Raw genomic sequence first — 24,519 nt, 5'->3', positions numbered from 1 at the left:
GTCTTTCCCATTTTTACCAAGATACATTAGCCAAGAGATAGTAGGAGGCATAGATTATGTATGTTTCTTATAGCCCTACTGTGACTGTGGTTTTACTTTATTCATAGATGTGAGAAGGAAATCTGAGATGAAATAATCAAGTTAGCCATAATGAACCAATTTGGTAAAAATGAGCTAAAGTTCCAGCCCCCTCCCCCATTCCTCCCTCTAAGGCCTCTTTCACACTGGCGTGTGCGCCCCGTTGCCGTACTGCGGACCGCATTTGCGGATCCGTAATACACGGGTGCCATACCGTGGGCATTCCGCATCAGTGATGCGGACCCATTCCCGGTCACCAAATTCGGAGATGCAGAATGGTGCGGAACGGAACCCTACGGAGTGCTTCCATGGGGTTTCGTCCCGTACTTCCGTTCCGCAAAAAGATAGAACATGTCCTATCTTTTTCTGGAACGGCCGGATCGCGGATCCATTCAAGTGAATGGGTCCGCGATCCGCTGCGGCTGCCCCACGGACTGTGCTCGTGTATCGCGGCCCGCATTTTGTGGGCCGCAATAGGGCAACGGGCCGCACACGCCAGTGGATCCTATGGATAGATCATCAGCATCTGATCGGCAGGGGTCCGACACCAGGGACCCCCGCCGATCAGCTGTTTGAGAAGGCAGCGGCGCTGGTAGTAGTGCCATGGCCCTTCTCGCTGTTTACCGCAGGCCCAGTGATGTCACAACTAGTATCACTGGCCTGGGCGAGGCTAAGTGAACAGAGTTTAGCCCCGCCCAGGCAAGTGAGAGATCATCAGTTTAAAAGAACTGCAGAACCCCTTTAACTCTACACATTTCACACTTCAGTTTTTTGATCAGTTATTTCCATCAGTTATTGTCAGTAGTGAAGCCTACTCAGAGATAAGGTATAATTGAAAGGTCTGCTCCTGTTCTATGTTTCTGACCCGCACCAAGTTTTGGCTCACCATAACTGATGGAAAGAACTGACCATATAATTATGGTTCTGCAAAGAATCTCAATGATGGTTATAATATTTTAGTAAATAGTAATAGCTTTTTTGTAAATGGGCCTTTACCTGGAAGACGTTCATTATCAGATTTCCAATCAATGCCAAAACTTATGATAGATATGGTATTAAAGGGGTTATCAGAGACTATAAAATGTCCCCTATATGCTCGGGCCCCTCACACCTTATCTACTTACCTGGCCCCCCTGCTCCCTGTGCCGCTCCTGGTCCCTGCACCGCCGCGGCTGCTTCTCTCTATGTGCGGATGAAAACATTGGGTGGGGGGCAGCCACTGGCAGGCGGTGATGGGGACGAGCCTCCCTAGCATCACCCGCGATGCTAGGGAGGCTCGTCTCCATCCCCGCCTGCCATTGGCTCCCCCCACCCCCCCAACACTGGATGTTTTAATCCGTGTACGGGCAGAAGCAGCAGCGGCAGTGCGGGGACCAGGGGCCGCGTGGGGAGCCAGGTAAGTAGATTCAGTGTGAGGGGACCCAGCATATGGAGGACATTTTTAGTTTTGGATAACCCCTTTAAGGGCCGGACAAAACGGAAGACATGGGCAAGACATGGTCTAGAGAATAAGGCACTGAAGCTATCAATAAAAATCTATACTGTTTGTATAACTTCTTTATTAGTTCTGACCTATGTTATATAAGGAGCGCATGTTTCAAAGACTGGACTGAATTTATCTGTCCTGATCCAGCATTTGTCTCTATGCATACAACTAGGCCTATGTCCCTCGCATACAAAAACATTCTTAAGCCCTCCCAGAATATAGGCATTTGTGGTGACCACATCACTGCCTGCACTTGCATATCTCCACCACCTTCATTCAACAATAATGAAGCACAAGCCTCTGATCAATTTAACCTAAACATAGAAGCAATGAATATGTATAAACTGCCCACTGCATTATACCGTACCATAATATTGCTGCTTAGAAACACTGCATAAAGTGGTAACCTGGTGGTCCTTATGTTTGCTGCCTGTTTTCAAATACTGTACATTAGATGGGCTTGAAACTGTTGTGATTAATAAAGGATTCAGAACTGTAATCTATGCACAAAATATTCTGTAATGTATTTAGGAGTTCTCCAAAATGAAAAGTGTTCTATGGCCATGTTAAAAAGTACAATTCTAGATAATAAATGTTACCTTTACATGACCCCAGTGCTCTTCTGCCGACGAACACCCCAAATCCTTAAAAAATTACACTGATCTGGTTGTTGAACCAGTTTCTCCTGCTATAGCTGCAGCACGTTACAGCACTTTCAGTGAAGCAGAATATGGATCATGTTATGTAATGTGAAAACACTTAAAGGTTTCACATCTCCATCAGTTCAACCCTTTCCTGTAGAAAATGCATTGTGCAGAGCTGTCTCTTCCAGTGCTTGGCAGCTTTCCACAGCTTCAAATCCTTCCAAACGTTTGTTATTTTATATTGAGATGTGGGCGATGCTGCTTTTGAGAATAGGATCAAAAACCTCTGTACGCTAATATAAAAAATAATGTGCAATGAAATAGTGACATCCTGGAACAGTATAAAACCAGGATCTTAATCTGAGTTGCCCGATGTGGGCCCAGGTTTGCTAACTAGGAGGAATCCAGTACAACACAATAAAAAATACACAAACACATAAACAAAATCTACAAAGTGGCTTTAAAAGAACAATTATAAATATTTCTTGTTGCAAATCACTAGCTCAGGGATATGAAAAAAAATGTCATTCATGGACACCCCCATTTTCACAGTTATCATTTTATGAGTGCTTTTGGCCTACAGAAGAAGAATTTGAAGACACATTGAGTAACATTGCTTGTGTCTAACACAATAATCTTATTTGCTGTGTGTTTGTCGTACATGTGTCTAGGCCAGTTTTTTCTACCCCTTTTTGCTCCTGTGGACATTCTGAACTTTTTCCAGTAGCAAAAAGGCTAAAGTACATGTAAACAAAAGTCCCCTACTCCTCCCAAATAGGAGCAGGTATTCTATTATTGGTAACTTAATGCTGCCGTCTGCACCCAGATTATTTTTTTTTGCAGTCAATTCAAAACATAAAAAAACGTTCTTCAAAAATTATAAAGGAAATTACAACAAAAAAATCTCTGTATTTTATAAGTAACTGTCCCAGAGATTAAATGCGTTAGGAAGATTAACTCGTTCACCCCCCTACAGAAGCAGTTTTGTAATATAGAACAAAATCTGGCCATTGAATAGTCTGGTGACCATTTAATACATCTAATGGGCCATTCACTGACATGGTAAAATTAATTTAGTTGTTTTAGACTAGATTCAAACATGCTGTATGTGATGCATTTTTTTTTTTCCAGCCAAAGCCAAGAGTGGAGCTGAAGGTAAGTAAAATGATACACTTAGGACTCATGCCTCTTGCTTCTTTTGCATCCACTGTTGTGTTTAGGTAAAAAAACTGCCACAAAAACTCAAGGGGGAATTTATCAAGTCTTCTAGGGCAGTTTTCTGGCTTAAAAAAGTTGGAAATTTTTGTGCAAGGTCCCTTTTGCCCCCCAAAATTGCATTTGCTTTTGCTACTTTTCTAAATAGTGGGTGGGATATGGGCGGAGGGTGTTTGGAGATGGAGAAGATGGAGTAATTAACCATTATTTAAGCCAGAAAATTGGTGTACTCACATCTGTAAGCTACACATAACAAGATGTGACAAAATCTTTAATATCTTTGGCGCCTCTTACATCAGCACAGCTTCTGGTTAACACCAGTCTAAATAAATTGGCCCCTTTGTGTAAATCTCACCTCAGAGCAGTTAAACACTTTACGTTAAAGGCGTATTCTGGTAAATTTTAGTTATCCCCTATCGACCAAATTGGCGATAACTGTTAGTTCACTGGGGGGCCTCCCGTAATGAGCAGAGTTGAGTTGAGCATGCGCAAGGCTGCTCCATTCATCTCTATGGGACCAGCCAGAAATAGGCTAGCGCTGTACTCAGCTATCTCTTATGGCAGTGCCATGAAGATGAATGGACAGCGCACATGCCCCTCTCTTGGGCCATTCTCATGGTTGTGGGGGTCCCAGTAAGAGCTATCCCCTATTCTGTGGAATTTCTGGAATACCCCTTTAATGGATTTCAACCTATTGACAGAATATAAGATCAAATTTTCTGTATTTCGGAGGGAAGACAAAAATATTTGAACTGCAGACTTCTAGATATGTCACATTATAGAGAAGTATTCTTAATTGCATCATTAAATATCCAGTTCCCTAGTTTTGAACCCCAGAAAAATGGGGCAAATCTGGAGGCAAATGACAACTGTGTTAACAGTTAAACAGCCCTAATACTTCATAAATACAAATAGTACACATACACAGGAAGAATGTTACATTCTAATACTCATAAGGCATATTATTAGTGTATACGCTAGTCACTGTGTCGCTGTTGTCTTTCCCTTGTCACGCCTCAACTCTCCAGGATCTTTGTGCTGTTTTACTGGACACGACGGCAGTAATAGCCAAGAACCTTGCACTTCTCACACAGATGTTGGGGGTGCTCCTTGCTTTGATCCGATACATCCAGACCATCAGGTTTCTCTAAAGGTCGCTGTTAATGAGAGAAAGGAACAAAGGATTCATTAATGTGTCTGCAACCTAATACCAAGTTTGGACATTGTAGTCTCTGAGCAGCTGTTGGTGAACTTCAACTCAGTCCTTAGCAGTTGACAGCAGGACTTCCGAAAGTATATATTTCTCCCAGCCCTCCCCTACTCTAATACTGTAATTATTGTATATAACTGGTTATCCCAGTGCCAACATATTGCATTATTGGTTAATATAGAAGCTGCATTATATAGAATTTGAACTTAAGTCCCACACAATAAATCAGGATATGGATTATGAATACATCTTAATAAATTTAGGCTTAGCCCAAGCCTGAAAAAAAAACCTCTTGGAACTGACTCCAATATGTAGCTATCAGCTAGAAGTGACATGCTGTATGGCTGGGTCCACAAACCTGGTTGATGATAGATTGCTGCACATAAAGATCCCCCCAGTATTTACAGTAGAGCATCCACCTCCACTTTACCAAGTAGTCATGACAGCCCCCTCTATATTTTATAGTAGACATAGTGGTACTCCCCCACAGTAGTCACAGCAGGACCTCCACAAGTCACAGTAGCCCTCACCCACAATAGGTTCTTTGCACCACAGTAGTCAGTGTACTCTTCCTGCCACTAACAATCATGTAAGGGCCACCACCCTACCCCTAGTAATACACAAGCATCCAGTATCAGCAGCTGCTGTATGTGGCTTCCTGCACCAGTCTGAGCTCAAATGAAAATATTGTAGTAGGAGTACAGTTTATTGTCATTATGTAAAGCTCTTGTGGGGTTTACTTTCCCAGCACGCGCAGTTTGTGACCACTTCTTACAGGAGAGGCAAGGCTGAATGCCGGCGGGGAAATAAAGCCATGCATAAATGGGCCATTGCCTCATCAGAACCAAAAGTCTCTTTTTTATTGTTGAATCGTGAACACTGACCTTTACTGAGGCAAGTGAGGCCTGCAGCACTTTAGATGTTGTTCTGGGTTCTTTTGTGACCTCCTGGATGAGCTATCGATGTGCTTTTGGTGAAATTTTGTTAGGCCTGCCATTCAGGGCTGCACCTTGAGATTAATAGTGGGTGGCGGTGGAGACAGGGCCATGGGATATAAGCACTTGCATTGTGGAAGTGCTCATCTCTCTACATTCATCTGTATCAGCGAGACAGTTGGATGTTGCGGCGGGGCAGGGGAGAGGCATCTATATCCCTTCCCTGTTCCTCTGATAGGCTGCAGGCACTAGGCGCATGCGGTGCGATGCTATTATTATAATTGCGCTGAATGAGTCGGGCAGTGTACTGCACGGGACACAGGCAACAAGAGGTCTGCATCGCATCTCTGACTGCTGCATAGAGGTAAGTATATGTGTTGTTATCTAGAGGCACTAAGGAGGAGCATTTTTACTGGCACATTATGGGGAGCACTATGGGGAAGGGGGGAGAGGAGGACTACGGGGGCATTATATAGCGGTATTTTATACTGGCACACATTATAGGGCACTATGGGGACATTAGCTCAACTGGGGGAGTTAAAAGGGGGTATTTTTGGTACTGGCACACATAACAGGGGCATTTTTGTACTAGTGCACATTATTATGGGGTCTTTTCTGCACTGGCACACATTATAAGGGGGCATTTGTGTACTGGTGCACATAAGGGGGCATTTTGTGTACTGGTGGTCATTTTAAGGGGGCAGTTTTCTACTGTCACATTATAAGGAGAATTATTACTACTGGGGTGCATTATGGTGCGCTTTATTACTACTGGGGGACTATGGGGAACACGATTACTAGTATGGGTAGCTAAATGCTCTTGAGAGAACTTCAGATGCTATACGGTTAACTGTGTACATACACCAGACAGAAATTCACTGAAACAGCTGTAGTGAAAAACACATCCCATAAATTACTTCTGGGGCACAGTGGAGACATGTTGGGGGCCCTGTAGGAGCACTATTACTACCAAGTGTGCTCTGAGAGAGAATTATTACTATTGGTGGGACTTTTAGGAGCACTATTACCGTGGGGGCACCCTGGCACACTATCAGCTTAGCACAGTTATTTTTGGGGGACATTATGTTTACACTATTAGTATCAGGGACACTATTTGCTGGGCGCAGTTATTTTAGGACACTGCATGCCAATAATTATTGAAGGGCACTATTTGCATGCTACTACACTGTAGTATTATCAGGGGGGTTATCTGTTTCTGCAGTATAATATTGGGGAGCACAGCGGGCACAGTATTGGAGGTGGTAAGATGATTTGTCCAGAAGGTGGGAGGATGATGGAAAAGCAGGAAACTAAGATGTCTTTTTGTGAAACTACAGAGATGAGAGATAGGTGAAAAATCATCATGATAGTCTGGTCTGAATGGAGAAGATGAGGAAAAAGAGACTACCTACATCAGAGGAGACATCCCTGGATGTAAGAGGTATGGGGCGCTGTATTACCCTGTATGTTTTGTAGTGAACTAGTGATATATGTAATGTTAGGAGGGAAGGGGTTAGGTTGAGAATTTGATATAGGGATTGGGGGAGGGGGGCACTGGTTAAATCAGGCAGCAGAAAGGCTAGGTGCACCCCTGTGCCCACTCCTGGGAAAGTTCACCACTGTTGCATGTTTTCTCCATTTGCGGATAATAGCTCTCACTGTGGTTCGCTGGAGTCCCAAAGCCTTTAAAAGGGCTTTGTGAGGCCCTTTACAGACGAGTGTGTCCGGATTATGTTCGGATGTGTTGCGGATGCGTTCAATTAAAACTGCGTGATTTCGCAAACAAAGCCATTTAGTTTTGTTTGCGATCACGTTCAGTTGTTCAGTTTTTATCACGAGGGTGCAATGCGATTTACTGCGTTTTGCACGTGCGTGATAAAAAACGGAATGTTTACAAACAACATCTCTTAGCAACCATCAGTGAAAATTGCATCGCATCTGCACCTGCCTGCTTGTTTTCACGCAGCCCCATTCACTTCTATGGGGCCAGCATTGTGTGAAAATCTCAGAATATAGAACATGCTGCGATTTTCACGCAGCTCAAAAGTGATGCGCCCGCGTGGAATTCTCGCCCGTGTGAAAGGGGCCTAACCTTTTCCAGACTGATAAATGTCAATGACTTTTTTTTCTCATCTGTTCTTGAATTTCTTCAAATCGGGGCATGATATGTTGCTTTTTGAGATCTTTTAAGCATACTTCATGTTGTCAGAAGTGATTTCTTGATTCTACACGTCTGGCAGTAATTAGGCCTGGGTGTAGCTAGTGAAATTGAACTCAGGTTTCCCAAAACTGGATTAATCACAGTTAATTAATTGGGAAGGGGGTAATTATTTTTCACACAGGCTTAGGTAGCGGTGAGCATCTATTTTACTTATCACCTATATTACCACATACTTTGTTTTCTAAGGTCAAATTTAATGCATAAAATCCCCTTTTGCAAAGGATAATTCTCTCACTTGCTCTTTAGCAATAGACACACGGGACCCTGCTAAATGCTCTTGAAAGAACTTCAGATGCTATACTGTTACCTGTGTACATACACCAACCAGAAATTGACTGAAACAGCTGTAGTGAAAAACACATCCCATAAATTATCTTCAGTGCTCCGTGTGTGACATCATGTTTTTGGCCTTTAAAGTATGCCATGACATACCAATAATGTTTCTGGCAGCTTAGCAAACCAGATGTGAGGTTGTTGGGTGTAGCTGGAAAATAACTGAAGAAACATGGCAGTTCCTGCATGGGGAGAGCCAAATAAAATGACTTTCAGAGTAGCAATCTTTATTTTTTCAAAGGCCCCTTTTAGTTTTACTGATGAAATTGTAAAGATTATTTGTTCCATCTATTTGTATATATCAAACAAGACACGTTCTTTTAAAAGAACCTCAAAGGGGTACTGGTAATTTAAAGGGATTGTTTGTGTTATCACAAAAAAAAAAAAAAAAAGACAACCGTCTGCTGCTGTTTCCAGCGCTATCTCTCTGACATCATCTTCTTGGCTGCAGTAGCTTCGGCAATATATGGCACATAACCGCTGAATCCAGGGATTGGCAGCAGTCACATGGAATATAGAGGAACACCGTTGCTGCAGCCAAGCAAACAAAGCCCAAGGGTAAGATTAGGAGGTGTAGCGCTGGAAGTGGTGGGGGATAAAATAGGTCAGTATATGTTATTTCATTTTTTCATCAAAAATGGTCCCTTGGCTGACTTCTTTTTTCAATAACATGGACAACCCCTTTGAACATTTTATGGCATATTCACAGCATATTATACAAGTGGGCAGCCTCGCTACTTCCTTGAATGAGCATACATACTTAGGGTCCATTCACACGTCCGTGGTGTATTGGGGATCCGCAAATTGCGAATCCGCAATACACCCGGCCGGCACCCCCCATAGAACAGCCTATTGTCTGCAATTGCGGACAAGAATAGGACATGTTATATTTTTTTGCGGAGCCGCGGCCCGAAAGTTTGAACTTTCGGGGCCGCACTCCGGAAATTCAGATGCGCATCCATTCTGCCCCATTACCCTCTCTGCTCTGCTCACCATCACCCTCAGTACCCTCTCTGCTCAGCATCTTCTGCTATAGAGCATGCTGCCTGCAGATAGGACAGGATGTTCAATACCACTGTTATGCTTTGTGATCCATTGACTCATAGCAAAAACCCTAGTCCCTAAATAGTTTTACAGCAATTTTTACAAGTTATCATATCAACACATGCCCTCCAATAACTATAGTACTCAATTTATGAAAAATAAAATTATAAATCAGCCTAAGCTCATATAGTTTTCCTAAATGGGTTCTCTCTTTTTATACAACACTTAGCATTGGTGGGAATGCAGGGAGTCATACAGCTGGTTGGAATAATCCCACAGAGAGACTCCAAACCGCAGAACTCCAGTTCATGCTTATCATGTTTATTGATAATGACAGTTATTTCGTTTCTTTTCCGTTAAACTTTGGGAACAATTTTTTTTCACCCTTGAAGTGAATTAAAAAGAGACACTTCTATCATAAAGGGGTACTTTTAAAACTTAGGGGCACATTTATTAGGACCGCCGGTCTGGCAGAGGATCCGCCGAAATTCTGAGGAGGCGCTGGCCTCTCCATAACTTTGACGCATCCAGCACTAGTTCTACATGTAAGACAGCTTCGTAGCTGTCTTACATTTAGAGTATTTTCTATGCCTAAAACTGGCATATAAAATGGTAAATGAGATGGGTTTGCTGACCCATCCCATTCCCCGCACACATTTTAGACCTGGTGTGAGCAGGATGTTTTGGTTTGCAGTTTGGGTACTTGGTCTCCAAAAGGTTCACCATCACTGCTCTAGATTGTTAATATATGATATATTTTTTTTTTCTTAATGCAAGAGTTCTTTTAAGACTGATTAAATTGAATCCAGCAAACTCCTAATGATGCCCTGTCTTACATAAGCACCTCCGTGCAACTATGACGAAACCTGAATTCTGTTCACAACAAGTATTTTCACCCGAATGGAGCTACCTAATGTATATTATTTTAAGTATGTCCTAGGGATATATATGTATTGATGGCGTTGTTTTCTTTACCCCAAACATTGCATATTCTATGTGTTTGTATGCACTTTCCATGCTGCTCCATGTTTTTTAGATTATATTAGAAGATGTTTTTAATATAAACTTGGATAATTTTCTAATCAAATGTAAAAAACAAAGTTACAGTTGTACTTGAGAAATCTGTCAGCTGTGTCCGAGAACGCCCTAGAAGATCTAGCAATAGTAATGTCTCTCCAGTGTGTATACAGCAGTTACACTGTAGGAGCCCCCCTGTAAGCAAACAGCAAAGTCCTCCACTCTTTCCCTCGGCATTAAGGTGGCCATACACATTCAATAGCTGTTGGCTGAATAATCATACAGTCAATAACTATCTCTCTCAACTCCCTTCCCAACCCCCATACACATACATGTTTGGTTCAGCCAAGCATGTATTTGTCAAAGAGGAAAAAAGAGCGGGGCTGCTGACGAACACATCTGGCAACAGCTCATCTCCTGGGAGAACAAAAGGATAGAGCGAAAATATTCACTTTGTCTGATACTTCTCTCCAACGCACATCATATAGAAGAGCTCCCCATCCACATTAGAGTCTGAAGTTGGGTTTTTCAACTCCGGTCCTCAGGACCCACCTACCAGTCAAAATTTGAGAATATCCCACAGAATGAACACCTGTGGTAAGTCCTGATGCAGGCACAGTATACTAATTATATCACCTGCTCAATACTAAGGAAATCCTGAAAACATGATTGGTTGGTGGGACCCGAGGATCGGAGTTGAGAAACCCTGCCTTAGACTGTTGGCCAAACCGGTCATTCTTGGTAGGTTCAACCAATAATGTGTATGGGGGTCTTTAGACTGCAGTTGTACCTAGATGCCACGCAGTTCATCTAGGGCACTATGGTGGATCACAACTGCCTTAAGATTTCTGTCTAAATTCAGTTGGACACTATGTGAGCTGCTGATAATGCTGTATAACATAAAGAATACAGCATGGGCATATGTTACATGCACATAGATGGACGCCCAGCAGAGTAAACCATCCTTACTACTGAATGAATCAGAGCTTAGAGCTATCATTTTAAACCTATAGATGCCTAAACTCATTACAGGAAACTCAGCTAGCAGGAGCGGCCAACTATATCATGTGTATGGCAATGTCCCGACCCTCCGCCCAACAGCAGTTGTCAATGGAAGGTGCAAGTATGCTGGATCTTAACCTCTTCCCAACCGCCATATGGCTATTTACGTCAGTGGCGGGGACTTTAACCTGTTGGGGACAAAAGACGTACTGGTACGTCATGATGCCCTGGTACGTAAGGACACATGGCGTACCGGAAATCATTCAGCAGGCACTCTGTGACAATGCCGAGGGCATCCGCCCCCTCTCATTTCCAGGATGGCCGAGCGGCACATTGCTGACACTCTGCTTGAAACGGCTGACATCTGTGCTGGCACAGATGTCAGCCGTTTAACCACTTCCATGCCGCGGTCCGTATAGAAGAGGTTAACAGGGAGGGAGCTCCCTCCCTCTCCCATCGGGGACTGCTGTGCCGTTTCAGCCCTGATTCTTGACGGTATCACAATTGTTGTGGCAGCGAGTGATGGTTACCATGGCAACCGGACGGTTGCTAAAGGCAGAAGTCTGATCAGACTAAGTGTAAAGTGAAAATACAGTACAGTACACTATATAGTGTACTGTATTGTATTATACAGACATCAGAGCCACTGGATTTTCAAGAACCAAGTTAGTCTGGGTGAAAAAAAAGTAAAAAAAAAAGTAAAAAAAAAGTTAAAAAAAAAGTAAACCAAAAAAACACATTTATCACTGATTAAAAAAATAAAAAATAAAACGCACTACACATGTTTCATATCACCGCATCCTTAGTGACATGATCTATAAAACGGTCATGTTACTTTTCCCACACAGTGAACGCCATAAAAAAAAAAAACTATGATGAAATTTTGCCCACCTTACTTCCCAAAAAAGGTCATAAAAGTGATCAAAAAAGTCGTATGTACGCCAAATTGGGACCAATCAAATCGGCACCTCATCCCGCAAAAAACGAGCCCCTACATGAGACAATCGCCCAAAAAGTACAAAAAATATTTTCGTTCAAAAATACTGTTATTGTGTTAAAGTAAAATAAATAACGAAAAACTATACATATTAGGTATCGCCGTGTTCGTAAGAACCTTCTCTATAAAAATATCACATGACCTAACCCCTCAGGTAAATACCGTCACCTTACATCACAAAACGTGTAAAAGCAAGCGATCAAAAAGTCATAAGCACCACAAAACAGTGCCAATCAAACCGTCATTCGTCCTGCAAAAATCATACCCCACCCAAGATAATCGCCCAAAAACTGAAAAAACTATGGCTCTCAGACTGTGGAGACACTAAAACATTCAAAAATGAAAAATCATTGTGTAAAACTTACATAAATAAATAAAAAATCAGACATATTAGGTATCACCGCGTCCGTAATAACCTGCTCTATAAAAATATCACATGACCCAACCCCTCAGGTGAATACCATAAAAAAAAGCCAGTTTTGGTCACGAACTACCAAAACTGAATAATGCTCCACCTTAAATCAGGCATCCTTAGATAAGACACGGGCAGCGATCTACTGCCCGTGGCTTATCTAAGGATGCCCAATTTAAGGTGGAGCATTATCTAGTACTCCATACAATAGTCCACCTACGACCAGCTGGTGGGATTACATTTGCCATCACTGGATCGTTAGAAGTCTTTAGAGTCCTACACATCTCTCCTGATGATGTTATCTTGCTAAAACGTGCATGTAGGGAGCAGGACTAAAATAGGGCCATATAGGGCCAGGCGACAGGGCAAGGTTCTGGACAGGGTTGCCCTTTTAAGGACGAGTGCCCTGTGGCTGCTACCCCCCAATAGTATCAGGGCAAGCCATAGACCACTTTATAGGGGCAAACCAGGGCCACAGTTGTACCCCGCCGTCCCCACAGCAGATGAACGTCTACTTAGGAGTTCATTATCGTGGCATCATTTGGACGCATTCTGCACCCTGGACGCAGACTACAGAGCGGTAGGAGTACGGGTTCCTCGCCGAGTACCCTCTTTAATTTATCTTTGGGTGCCGCCGTGCACGATTACCTGTCATACCGTCGCTCTGATTATAATTTGTTTGTGTATATATATATATATATATATCTTTTGGGCCTATTTTTCTTAAACTCTCAAGTAAAAGTTATGTTTTAATACAACTAAGAAATCACTAACCCTGTAGTTCATGATATTTGATAGATAGTGATCTATACAATAGGACCTAGTCCACAAACCTGTATAACCATTTTTGGTCACCTCACAAAAAGTGTAATAGCAAGCGATCAAAAAGTCAAGTCTTCTCACCAGGAAAAAAATGATTCCCTACACAAGACAGTCGCCCAAAAAATAAATAAAATTATGGCTTTCAGAATGTGGAGACACTAAAGAATCTTTTTTTTTTATGCTTTGTTATGTAAAACTGAAACAAACAACCCCAAAAAGTCGTTATATTTGGTATTGTCGCGTCCGTGACAAACCTGCTCTATAAAAAAAAACACATGATCTAACCTGTCAGATGAATGTTGTAAATAACAAAAAATAAAAACGGTGCCAAAACAGCTATTTCTTGTTACCTTGCCTCACAAAAAGTGTAATATAGAGCAACCAAAAATCATATGTACCCTAAAATAGTACCAACAAAACTGCCACCCTATCCCGTAGCAAAAACAAACAGATGGGAGCTCATAGTACCAAAAAAAATATATGCTTTATTAAGACATGATTAAAATTGACATGAATTGAAATAATGAATAAATAAATACGATGCCATAAACATGATGAAATGGGGGCGGTGGACAAAAAAGAAAAACGCCACCCTGGGAAGAAAAAACACACGGATGCGCTGACAGGAGTCTCTCCTGGTACCTCACTGCTTTGGCATTCTCTACATAGGTTTAATTATTTATTCTGCATGTGATTCCCATGTCATACATATACTATGTACCATGTTTTGTGATCCGTGTGTTTTTTCTTCCCAGGGTGGCGTTTTTCTTTTTTGCCCTCCGCCCCCATTTCATCATGTTTATGGCATCGTATTTATTTATTCATTATTTCAATTCATGTCAATTTTAATCATGTCTTAATAAAGCATATATATTTTTTGGTGCTATGAGCTCCTATCTGTTCGTTTTTGCTATTTAACTCGGAGCTTTTACCGAGTCCTATTCTTGTGTGTCCCTGTTGTTTGGGTTTACATCGGTTCAGACATTGTTCTTCCCTTTCCCTATACAAGGACGCACTAGGTCATTTTTTGTTTTTGTCACCCTATCCCGTAGTTTCCAAAATGGGGTCACTTTTTTGGAGTTTCCCCTCTAGGGGTGCATCAGAGGGGGGCTTCAAATGGGACATGGAGTAAAAAAAACAGTCCAGCAAAATTTGCCTTCCAAAAACCATATGGCGTTCCTTTCCTTCTGCGCAATGCCGTGTGCCCGTACAGCAGTTTATGACCACATATGGGGTGTTTCTGTAAACTACAGAATCAAGGCCACAAATATTGAGTTTTGTTTGGCTGTTAACCCTTGCTTTGTAACTGGAAAAGATTTATTAAAATGGAAAATCTGGCAAAAAAGTGAAATTCTGAAATTTCATCTCTATTTTCCATTAATTCTTGTGGAATACCTAAAGGGTTAATAAAGTTTGTAAAATGAGTTTTGAATACCTTGAGGGGTGTAGTTTGTAAAATGGGGTCATTTTTGGGTGGTTTTTATTATGTAAGCCTCATAAAGTGACTTCCGACCTTAACTGGTCCTTAAAAAGTGAGTTTTAGGCTCCATTCACACGTCCGTAACGTGTTTTGCAGATCCACGGATCCGCAAAATACAGACAGCGGCAATGTGCGTTCTGCATTTTGCAGACCAAACATTGTCGGCACTAATAGAATATGCCTATTCTTGTCCGCAATTGCGGATCCAGAAGGGCAATGAATGGGTCCGCAATTCCGTTCCGCAAAATGCGAAACGAAATTGCGGACGTGTGAATGAGGCCTTAGAAATTTTCAGAAAAATTTCAAGATTTGCTTCTAAACGTCCCTAAAAAATAAAATAGCATTCACAAAATGATGCAAACATGAAGTAGACATATTTTTGGAGGTATTACTATCTATTATAAAAGTAGAGAAATTGAAATTTGGAAATTAGATAATTTTTCAAAATTTTGGGTAAATTTTGAATTTTTGTTATAAATAAAAATTTATTTTTTTGACTCCATTTTACCAGTGTCATGAAAATGAGCCCGGTCCTTAAGGGGTTAAAGATGACGCCTGCTCCTGAGCGAAAGCAGGCGCCATAGCTCTTTCATACAGCAGGCACCTGCTGCAAATGTCCGCGACTGGTGGCAATGCCGATCATGGACATTTAACACTTCAGATGCCATGGTCAGTCTTGACAACGGCATCTAAATGCTGAAGACCCAAAAGCGCGTGCCTCCAAGTGTGCTCAGGCTTGGGGGAGGCGGAGTGTGTTAGTTAGCAGCCCCTGTCCTCCTATGTGACACAAAAAAAAATATAAAAATTCTAATCACCCCCTTTTCCACAAAAAAAACACAAAAAAAATACACATCATAGGTATCCCGGCATGCAAAAATGCCCATACTATTAAAATATCAAAAATGTAAAACTATACGAAAAAGGCAAAAGAGAAAAAAAGCCAAAATGGCCAATTTGGCATTTTTGGTCGCTTATCCTCCCACATTTTTTTTATACAAAGTAACTATGTTACATAGTAACATAGTTTACAAGGATGGAAAAAGCATCTGTCCATCCAGTTCAGCCTGTTATCCTACAAATTGATCCAGAGGAAGGCAAAACTAAAACCCTGTGAGGTAGAAGCCAATTTTCCTAATTTTAGAATTTCAGAATAACTCCCTGGATCAACGACCCCTCTCTAGTAACTATAACCTGTAATATTATTACACTCCAGAAATACATCCAGGCCTCTCTTGGACTCTTTTAGTGAACTGTCTATCTGGGTGATCTGTACAGCACAGCTTACACACAAGCAGAAGTAGCAACAGCAGTTTCGAATTCGCATGCTTCCTCAGGCCACTAACCGATAGTTAGTGGCCTGAGGAATTGCGAAAACGCGCAATACTGTTACTTCTTCTACTTGTGTGTAAGCTGTCCTACCCCGGCCTTGCATTATTTAGGTCTTTGGAGGAATAAAGGACTTAATTTTTTCACAGTGGTGAGTGCCACCTGCTATATTTCTAATTTGTACATGTCTTTCAATTCTTGTTTGAGAGATTTTCATCCATTCTTCCTTGCAAAAGTCTTCCAGTTCTGTGAGATACCTGGGCTGTCTTGCATGCACTGCTCTTTTGAGGTCTATCCACAGATTTTCAATGATGTTCAGACCAGGGGACTGTGAAGGCCATGGTAAAAACTTCAGCTTGCGTCTTTTGAGGTTGTTTATTGTGGCTTTTAAAGTGTGTTTATGATCATTATTCATTTGCGGAAGCCATCCTCTTTTCAACTTCAGCATTTTTACAGTTGGTGTTATGTTTGCTTCCAGACTTTGCCGAAATTTTTGGGGATACATTCTTCTCTCTACCCATGAAATGTTTACCGTGTAATTAGCACAAAACACAAACTTAAAAGCATTATTGATCCACTCCCATGCTAAATTGTTGGAGGTGGTTTTACTCTTGCTCATTGTTGCCACATCAAACTGTTTGAGGGTTTTCTATTCTGGAATATCTCAATTAAAATAAGTGAATAACATCATATCAGCACTGCTTCATGATGGATCGGTCCTGTCAAACTAATTTAATCAGTTTCTATGACTGCGGCGAGTCAATGGATGTCTTATATCTTGACTTCTCCAAAACATATGATTAGGGTTGTCACTACACCAAAATTTTGATTCGATTTCAATACCATAAAAAAGTATCGCGATACTTGATACCATTCGATACCACACACAAAAAATAAAACACAAAAAAAGCTATGTGCATTCCGCATTTTATGGAACGTCCAGCCCATAATCGAACAGTCCTATCCTATTTTTTTGGTGGGGGAGAACAAGGTGACTAAAAAATGGCAAATCGCGCAGTTTTTATGTTATGGCATTCACCCCATATGAGATATTTTTGAATATTTTAATAGTTTGGACTTTTCAGACGTGGCGATATGTAATATATTTATTTATTGCTTACTTTTTTATATGTAAAATTGGGAAAGAAGTGATTTATACTTAATATTTTATTTATTTATTTTTACTTTTTATTTAATAACTATTTCCCCCTTAGGGGCTAGAACCTGGGATCTTTTGATCCCTTGTCCTATTCGCCCTAATAGAGCTCTATTAGGGTGAATGGAACTTTACACTGTCCCTGCTGCCCTTTGTACACAGCAGCAGGGTGCTTACCATAGCAGCCAGGGCTTCAGTAGCATCCTGGCTGCCACGGTAACCGATCGGAGCGCCAGCAGGGGCTCCGATCACAACTGCCACTGCACCACCAATGAGGAGGAGGGGACCCTGTGCCCACTGCCATGAGTTAATACTGGAGGGGTTGGGGGTGCACTGCGCCACCAATGATTTAATACTGGGGGGGATGGGGCTGGTTGTGCTACTTTAATGACTGCAAACAGCTTGAAATTATAAAGGAAATGATGCAATTATATGGCTCTATTTTACAATTTTTGTATCCTACTCAAATTCATTTAGAAATGTTATATATATATATATATATATACACATACATATTGTTTATAATCAGGTAGGTAGTAATAGGCGCTATACATTCTTAAGAGTGTGCTATGAATTTACTATACAAAATAAATGCTACATTCTTGGTCATATCTTGTTTTTCCAGAGTTTAAAAAAAATTGGATTAATAGTCAGTTTGGGATGCAAAGTTCACTAATAAATAATGTTTTCCCTTTAATTATTCATCTCCAGAGGATCTGAATACACAAGACTGGAAATGTAAACCAGCTGTCATGTCTATCCTTACATTGGGTTATTTATTCTACAGCTCTCATTTTTAGGTGATGATGTAATGATTGGAATCCTGTAGCAAATAACCTGCGATCTATGGTAGAAAATTACAAGAAGTACCACAGAGATAGCCAGATATAATATGGGGTAACTGCACAGGGTAAAGTTTAATTAAGAGGCAAAACGTATAGGAATAGCATGGGTTGCACATTTATGCCTTGGAGCATTTGGTGTGAAGATAGCCCAACATAGTACAAAAACTAAGAATATGTCTATGTCATGAACACAGCAATGTGACGAGACAAAACATTTCCATATAACCCATGACTTTGTGACCAACCTGCTTGTGAGGGTAGACATTGATGTGACACTTTATACACTCTTGACCCATATTGGCCCAGGAGTTCCCACTCATCCATTTTCTTTTGCACTTCGGACATTTATATTCTCCAAAACATCTTTTTTTGCCTTGGTATGGGGTCAGACCTTCACCTTTTGGGCGAGCCTGGCAAAAAAAATTAAAACAAGAATGTCTTTGTTTAGAACACTAACATTCAACTCTAAAACATGGCTTAACTTATGTGACACGTTTGTTATAGACTACCAGTCACTGTTTTTTCAGGTTTGAATATTCCTTGTAGGCATTTAAGTTGATGTTTTTTTTCTGGGTTTAAAGTGATGGACGAACGTTCCGATATATGATCGGTAGGGGCCTATCAGCAGAACACATGTTCACTGCAGTACCCAGTACAGCAACAGCAATACCCATGTGTTTACACTACACACTGCTAGACAAAGCTACATATGTATGGACATTGCTGTATTGGCTTTGCATGAGGAAGAAGCATTATGTCTCCAATAAGCACTGCTGCCTCTTCACTCTGCTAACTCACTGGGGTCCAGAGGTATGTCCCTCATGAGACATAAAGTTCTGAGCTTTCCCATCTGTAGAATTCCAGTAGACTTCTCAAAATGTGATTATTACCTTTTATTAGTGTCACTTTGTGCTAATTTCAGAAGTATTTTACTTTTGAAGTAAATTGATCTACATTTCATCATTTCATTCATCTACATTTTAGCATCTGAACTAGTGGAATACCTCCAATATGGGCAGACCACGCAGCTGGGGCCCATGGGGCAAAGGGTCCTGCAGTGGACCAAAGGCCCCGCCCCCTAATTACACTCATCACAGTCCAGCTCCAGAATATTATCCTTATCATCAGTGGGGAAAGCTAAATGACCTGTGATGATGTCATCACAGGTCATGTACATCTGGTAAAGGAACTGCATAAAGAATTAGGTAGTTCCCAGGTTAAATAGGAGCATCTCCCCAGGTCCTGTGATGACATCATCATCATCATGACAGATCCTGTATATCTAGTAAAGGAACAGCACAGAGCATCATCACAGGTCCTTTAACACCAAGCAACATGGAGAAAAACTGCAGGATGAGCTCTCCACTGAGACTAGAATGGAGTGGTAAGAGGAGGTCCTCCTTTCTCTTCATGTGCACCCCATTCCCTATCTTTAGTCATATCTCACGCATATATTATATACATTATACCTTGTACTTCTCATATCAGTACACTTTTCTCTCTCTCTCTCTATATATAGTACTAGCAGAAGGACCCGGCTTTGCATGGGTATATTTCATTTCATGTTTGCGTGTGTTGTTAAAAGATATCAACAGTATCCCCCATAACAGTGACATCTACAGCATCCCGCCCCCTTAACAGTTACCTCAGCAGCCCCCCACTTTTTAACACTTTATAGAGCAGGTTGTCACGGACGCGGCAATACCTAATATGTATACTTTTTTTTATTTATGTACGTTTTACATTACATTTCATTTTTGAAACAAAAAAAAAAACATGTTTTAGTGTCGCCATATTCTGAGAGCCATAATTTTTTCAGTTTTTGGGCGATTAGCTTAGGTAGGGTCTAATTTTTTGCGGGATGAGATGACTGACTGTTTGATTGGCACTATTTTTGGGTGCATAGGACTTTTTGATCGCTTGCTAGTACACTTTTTGTGATGAAAGGTGATAAAAAATGGTTTATTTAGCACAGTTTTTATTTTTTACGGTGTTCACCTAAGGGGTTAGGTCATGTGATATTTTTTTAGAGCCGCTCGACGCGGACGTGGCGATACCCAATATGTATACTTTTTTTTTATTTATGTAAGTTTTACACAATAACAGCTTTTTTAAAACAAAAAAAATTATGTTTTAGTGCAGGCATGGCCAACCTGAGGCTCTCCAGCTGTTGTAAAACTACAACTCCCACCATGCCCTGCTGTAGGCTGATAGCTGTTGGCAGTCTGGGCATGCTGGGAGTTGAAGTTTTGCAACAGCTGGAGAGCCTCAGGTTGGCCAGCCCTGTTTTAGTGTCTCCATATTCTGAGCCATATTTTTTTAATTTTTTGGGCGATTGTCTCAGGTAGGGGCTTATTTTTTGTGGGATGAGGTGACTGTTAGATTGGTACTATTTTGGTGGCGTACGCCTTTTTGATCGCTTGCTGTTGTACTTTTTGTGATTTAAGGTGACAATTTTTTTTTTAATTTAGCACACTTTTTATTTTTTACGGTGTTCATCTGAGGGGTTAGGTCATGTGATATGTTTATAGAGCTGGTCGATACGGACGTGACGATACCTAATATGTCTATATGTCTTTTCCCTATTTTTTACAATTCTTTTTTAATTCATTTTTGGAAAAGGACGCTTTTTTTTTAACTTGAAACTTAAATTTCTTTTTGTAAAACTTAAATTTTTTTTTTCACTTTATCATTTGTCCCACTCTGGAACTTCAACATTACAGGGTCTGATCCCTGTTTCAATGCAGCACGATACATCTGTATTGTGCTGTATTGAACTGTTAGTGTCTTACACTGTAAGACGCTAACAGTTGCCTCGGAGACCCAGCCTGGGGGCTGGGCCTCTTAGGCTTCCGCACATGCCAGGCCCCAAGCCTTGGAATGGCTTGGGGCTGCCATGGCAACCATCGAGTCCCCACCACAGCAGCGCAGGGACCCGATGGATATGGTGAGGGAGCGCAAACCTCCCATATGCCGCAGTCAGCGCTGACCACGGCATATGAGGGGTAAATACACCGGTGGATGCAGCAGGGATCTGGTTGTCAGTAACAGCCGGATCACTGCACCGCACGCGAGGGGGGGGAGGGGGGCGACTGCAGGACGAGAACGCTCGTCCTCTAGCGCTAACTGCCGGCGATTTAGGACGAGCATTCTCGTCCTGGGTCGTTAAGGGGTTAAAATGGGATCTCCACAGCAGCCCATCATCTTAACTTTGACCTTCACAGCAGCCCACCCCTTTAACAGTGAGTTTCACAGCACCCCACTCCCTTGACAGTGACCTCCTCAGGGGTCCACCCCTTTAACAGCGACCCATACAGCACACCACCCCTTACCACTGACCTCCATAGGGGACCGTCCCCTTATCTGTCACCTCTACTGTTCCCTGCCCCCTTAAAAGAGACCTTCACAGCACCAGTCCCTTTAACAGTGACTGCCACAGTACCCCGTTCCCTTAACAGTGGCCTCCACAGTACCCAGCTCCCTTAACAGTGACCTCATAGTACCCTGAACCCTTAACAGTGACCTCCAAAGTGCCCATCCATTTAACAGTGACCTCCACAGCGGCCTGCCTCCTTAACAGTAACACCCACAGTGAACACCCATTTAACAGTGACCTCCACAGTGCCCACCCCTTTAACAGTGAGCTCCACAGCAGCTGCCCCTGTAATAGTGGCCCTTGCTTAACTGACCTCCACAGCGCCCTTCCCCTTTAAGGCCAGGGCTACATGACATGTGTCGCGCAACATTTTGTCGCATCAATGTCACACAACAATTTTTATAATGACAGGTTATGGTGTCGCACTGCGACATGCTGTGACTTCAACACGACAGTCACAGCATATTGCAGTGCAACACCATAGACTATCATTATAAAACTTGTGTAGTGCCCTATGTGTCAGGAGACTTAATGTCGCGCGACACATGTCGTCATGTAGCCCTAGCTTAAAGCTGAACTACAGCAGTGAAGAAAAGTGGCTGGGTTGTTATGGAAACCTGGAGTACAACTGTGTGTATGAGGAGATTAAGAGGCTGCAAGCCTCTATTGGCTGATAAAGGACATGTGACAGTGTGCATGCCAGTTGGGATATCAGTTAAAGAATTGCAGGCTTGTATTGACTAATGCAGGCAATGTTTTTGGAATATCTCATGTATCTAATCCTATCCTGTGTGATACTGTCTGCTGAGCTGTGTATCTAATCATATCCTGTGTGATACTGCCTGCTGAGCTGTGTATCTAATCCTATCCTGTGTGATACTGCCTGCTGAGCTGTGTATCTAATCTATCCTATGTGATACTGTCTGCTGAGCTGTGTATCTAATCATATCATGTGTGATACTGTCTTCTGTGTATCTAAGTCTATTGTGTCCCTGACTTCTAGATCACTGTATACACAGCGCTCGCCGACGCTATGCGCTTCCTGTACTGGTCCGGTGGTCATGTCACCACCGTGGCCGGGAACGCTGCACTGAGGCTGTACAGCGTTGTATTCTGCTGTACAGCGTTGTATTTTGCTGTACAGCCTCTCTAGGTAAATAGTGAAAAAATAAATAGAAAATGTGTGAAGTTAAATGTCCCCCAGAGGTCTAGTATGACCTTATGGGGGATACAAAGTGTAAAATAAAAAAATAAAGTGTTAAAATAAAAAATAAAAAAAGGTTTCACATGTAAAAAAGAAAGGAAGTAAGGAATAACATTTTTTTTAAAAATAGAAAAAATAACATAAAATAGACATATTTGGTATTGCTGCGTCCGTGACGGTCGGCTTTATAAATATATCACATGATCCACCCAGTACGATAAACACCATTAAAAAACTGTGTAAAAAAAAGCCATTTTTGTCACCTTACATCACAAAGTGCAACACCAAGTGATCAAAAAGGCATATGTCCCACAAAATGGTACCAATAAAACCGTCACCTCATCCCGCAAAAAATAAGCCCTTACATAAGAAAATCATTAAAAAACTAAAAAAATATAGCTCTCAGAACATGGACACATTAAAACATATTTTTTTTGTTTCAAAAATTATTATTGTGTTAAAGTGAAATAAATAAAAAAAGTATACATATTAAGTATCGCCGCATCTGTAACAACCAGCTCTATAAAAATATCACATGACCTAACCCCTCAGGTGAACGCTGTAAAAATAAATAAATAAATAAATAAATAAAAACTGTGCTAAAACAACCATTTTTTTTGTCATCTTGCCCCATAAAGTGTTATAATGAATGATCAAAAAATCATATGTACCCACAAATAGTACCAATAATACTGGCACGTTATACCCTAGTTTCGAAAATGGGGTCACTTTTTGGGAGTTTCTACTGTAAGGGTGCATCGGGGGGGCTTCAAATGGGACATGGCATCTAAAAAACAAGTCTGCAAAATCTGCCTTCCAAAAACCATGTGGTGCTCCTTTTCTTCTGCGCCCTGCCGTGTGCCCTTAAATCAGTTTACGACCACATGTGGTGTGTTTTTGTAAACCGCAGAATTGGGGCAATAAATATTGAGTTTTGTTTGGCTGTTAACCCTCAATGTGTTAAAGAAAAAAAAATGTAATAAAATGGAAACTTTGACAAAAAAGTGAAATTTAAAAATTTGATCTCCATTTTCCTTTAATTCTTGTGGAACACCTAAAGGGTTAACAAAGTTTGTAAAATCTGTTTTAAGTAACTTGAAGGTGTGTAGTTTCTACAATGGGGTCATTTATGGGGGTATCCACTATGTAAGCCCCACAAAGTGACTTCAGACCTGAACTGGTCCTGAAAAAGTTAGTTTTGGCAATTTTCTCAAAAATTTTAAGAATTGCTTCTAAAATTTTAAGCCTTCTAACGTCCTTAAAAAAAAAAAAATGAAATTTACAAAATGATGCCAACATAAAGTAGACATATGGGGAATGTTAAGTAATAAATATTTTATGAGGTATCACTTTCTGTTTTAAAAGAAGAGAAACAGAAATGTAGAAAATAGCGATTTTTTCAAATTTGTTGGTATTGGTAATTTGGGATTTTTTCATAAATAAAGGTGAAATATATTGACTCAAATTTATGACTAGCATGAAGTACAATGTGTCACGAGAAAACAGTCTCTGAATGGCTTGGATAAGTAAAAGCATAGTCAGGAAGGGGGCAAATGGCCTGTATGTGAAGTGGTTAAAGAACACCTGTTTTGTGATGATATGATGCAAACATGATCAAATGGGTATTAAGAAAATAGAGAAATATTTCTAAAACATACTAATTGGGGGATAAGTGTGAAAACTGGTGCTTTCAATGTCCAAAGGGCTTTGAAAGAT

At 41.2% G+C, this 24,519-nt stretch overlaps 1 protein-coding gene across 1 annotated transcript in view; it reads right to left on the bottom strand.

Annotated features, from left to right (window-relative positions):
* Positions 1-3,265: 3,265 nt before the first annotated feature.
* Positions 3,266-24,519, bottom strand: part of ZCCHC24 (zinc finger CCHC-type containing 24) — a 133,992-nt gene continuing 112,738 nt past the window's right edge. Inside the window, exons 3-4 of the mRNA XM_044296877.1 lie at positions 18,469-18,633; positions 3,266-4,580 (exon numbers count right to left, since the gene is read on the bottom strand). Of these exons, the coding sequence (XP_044152812.1) occupies positions 4,467-4,580; positions 18,469-18,633 (279 nt within the window). The 3' untranslated portion in view covers positions 3,266-4,466. The remainder of the gene's footprint in view (positions 4,581-18,468; positions 18,634-24,519) is intronic.

Source organism: Bufo gargarizans, chromosome 6 (assembly GCF_014858855.1).
Source record: "Bufo gargarizans isolate SCDJY-AF-19 chromosome 6, ASM1485885v1, whole genome shotgun sequence".
Lineage (NCBI taxonomy): Eukaryota > Metazoa > Chordata > Amphibia > Anura > Bufonidae > Bufo > Bufo gargarizans.
This window is presented reverse-complemented; position numbering and strand designations above follow the sequence as displayed.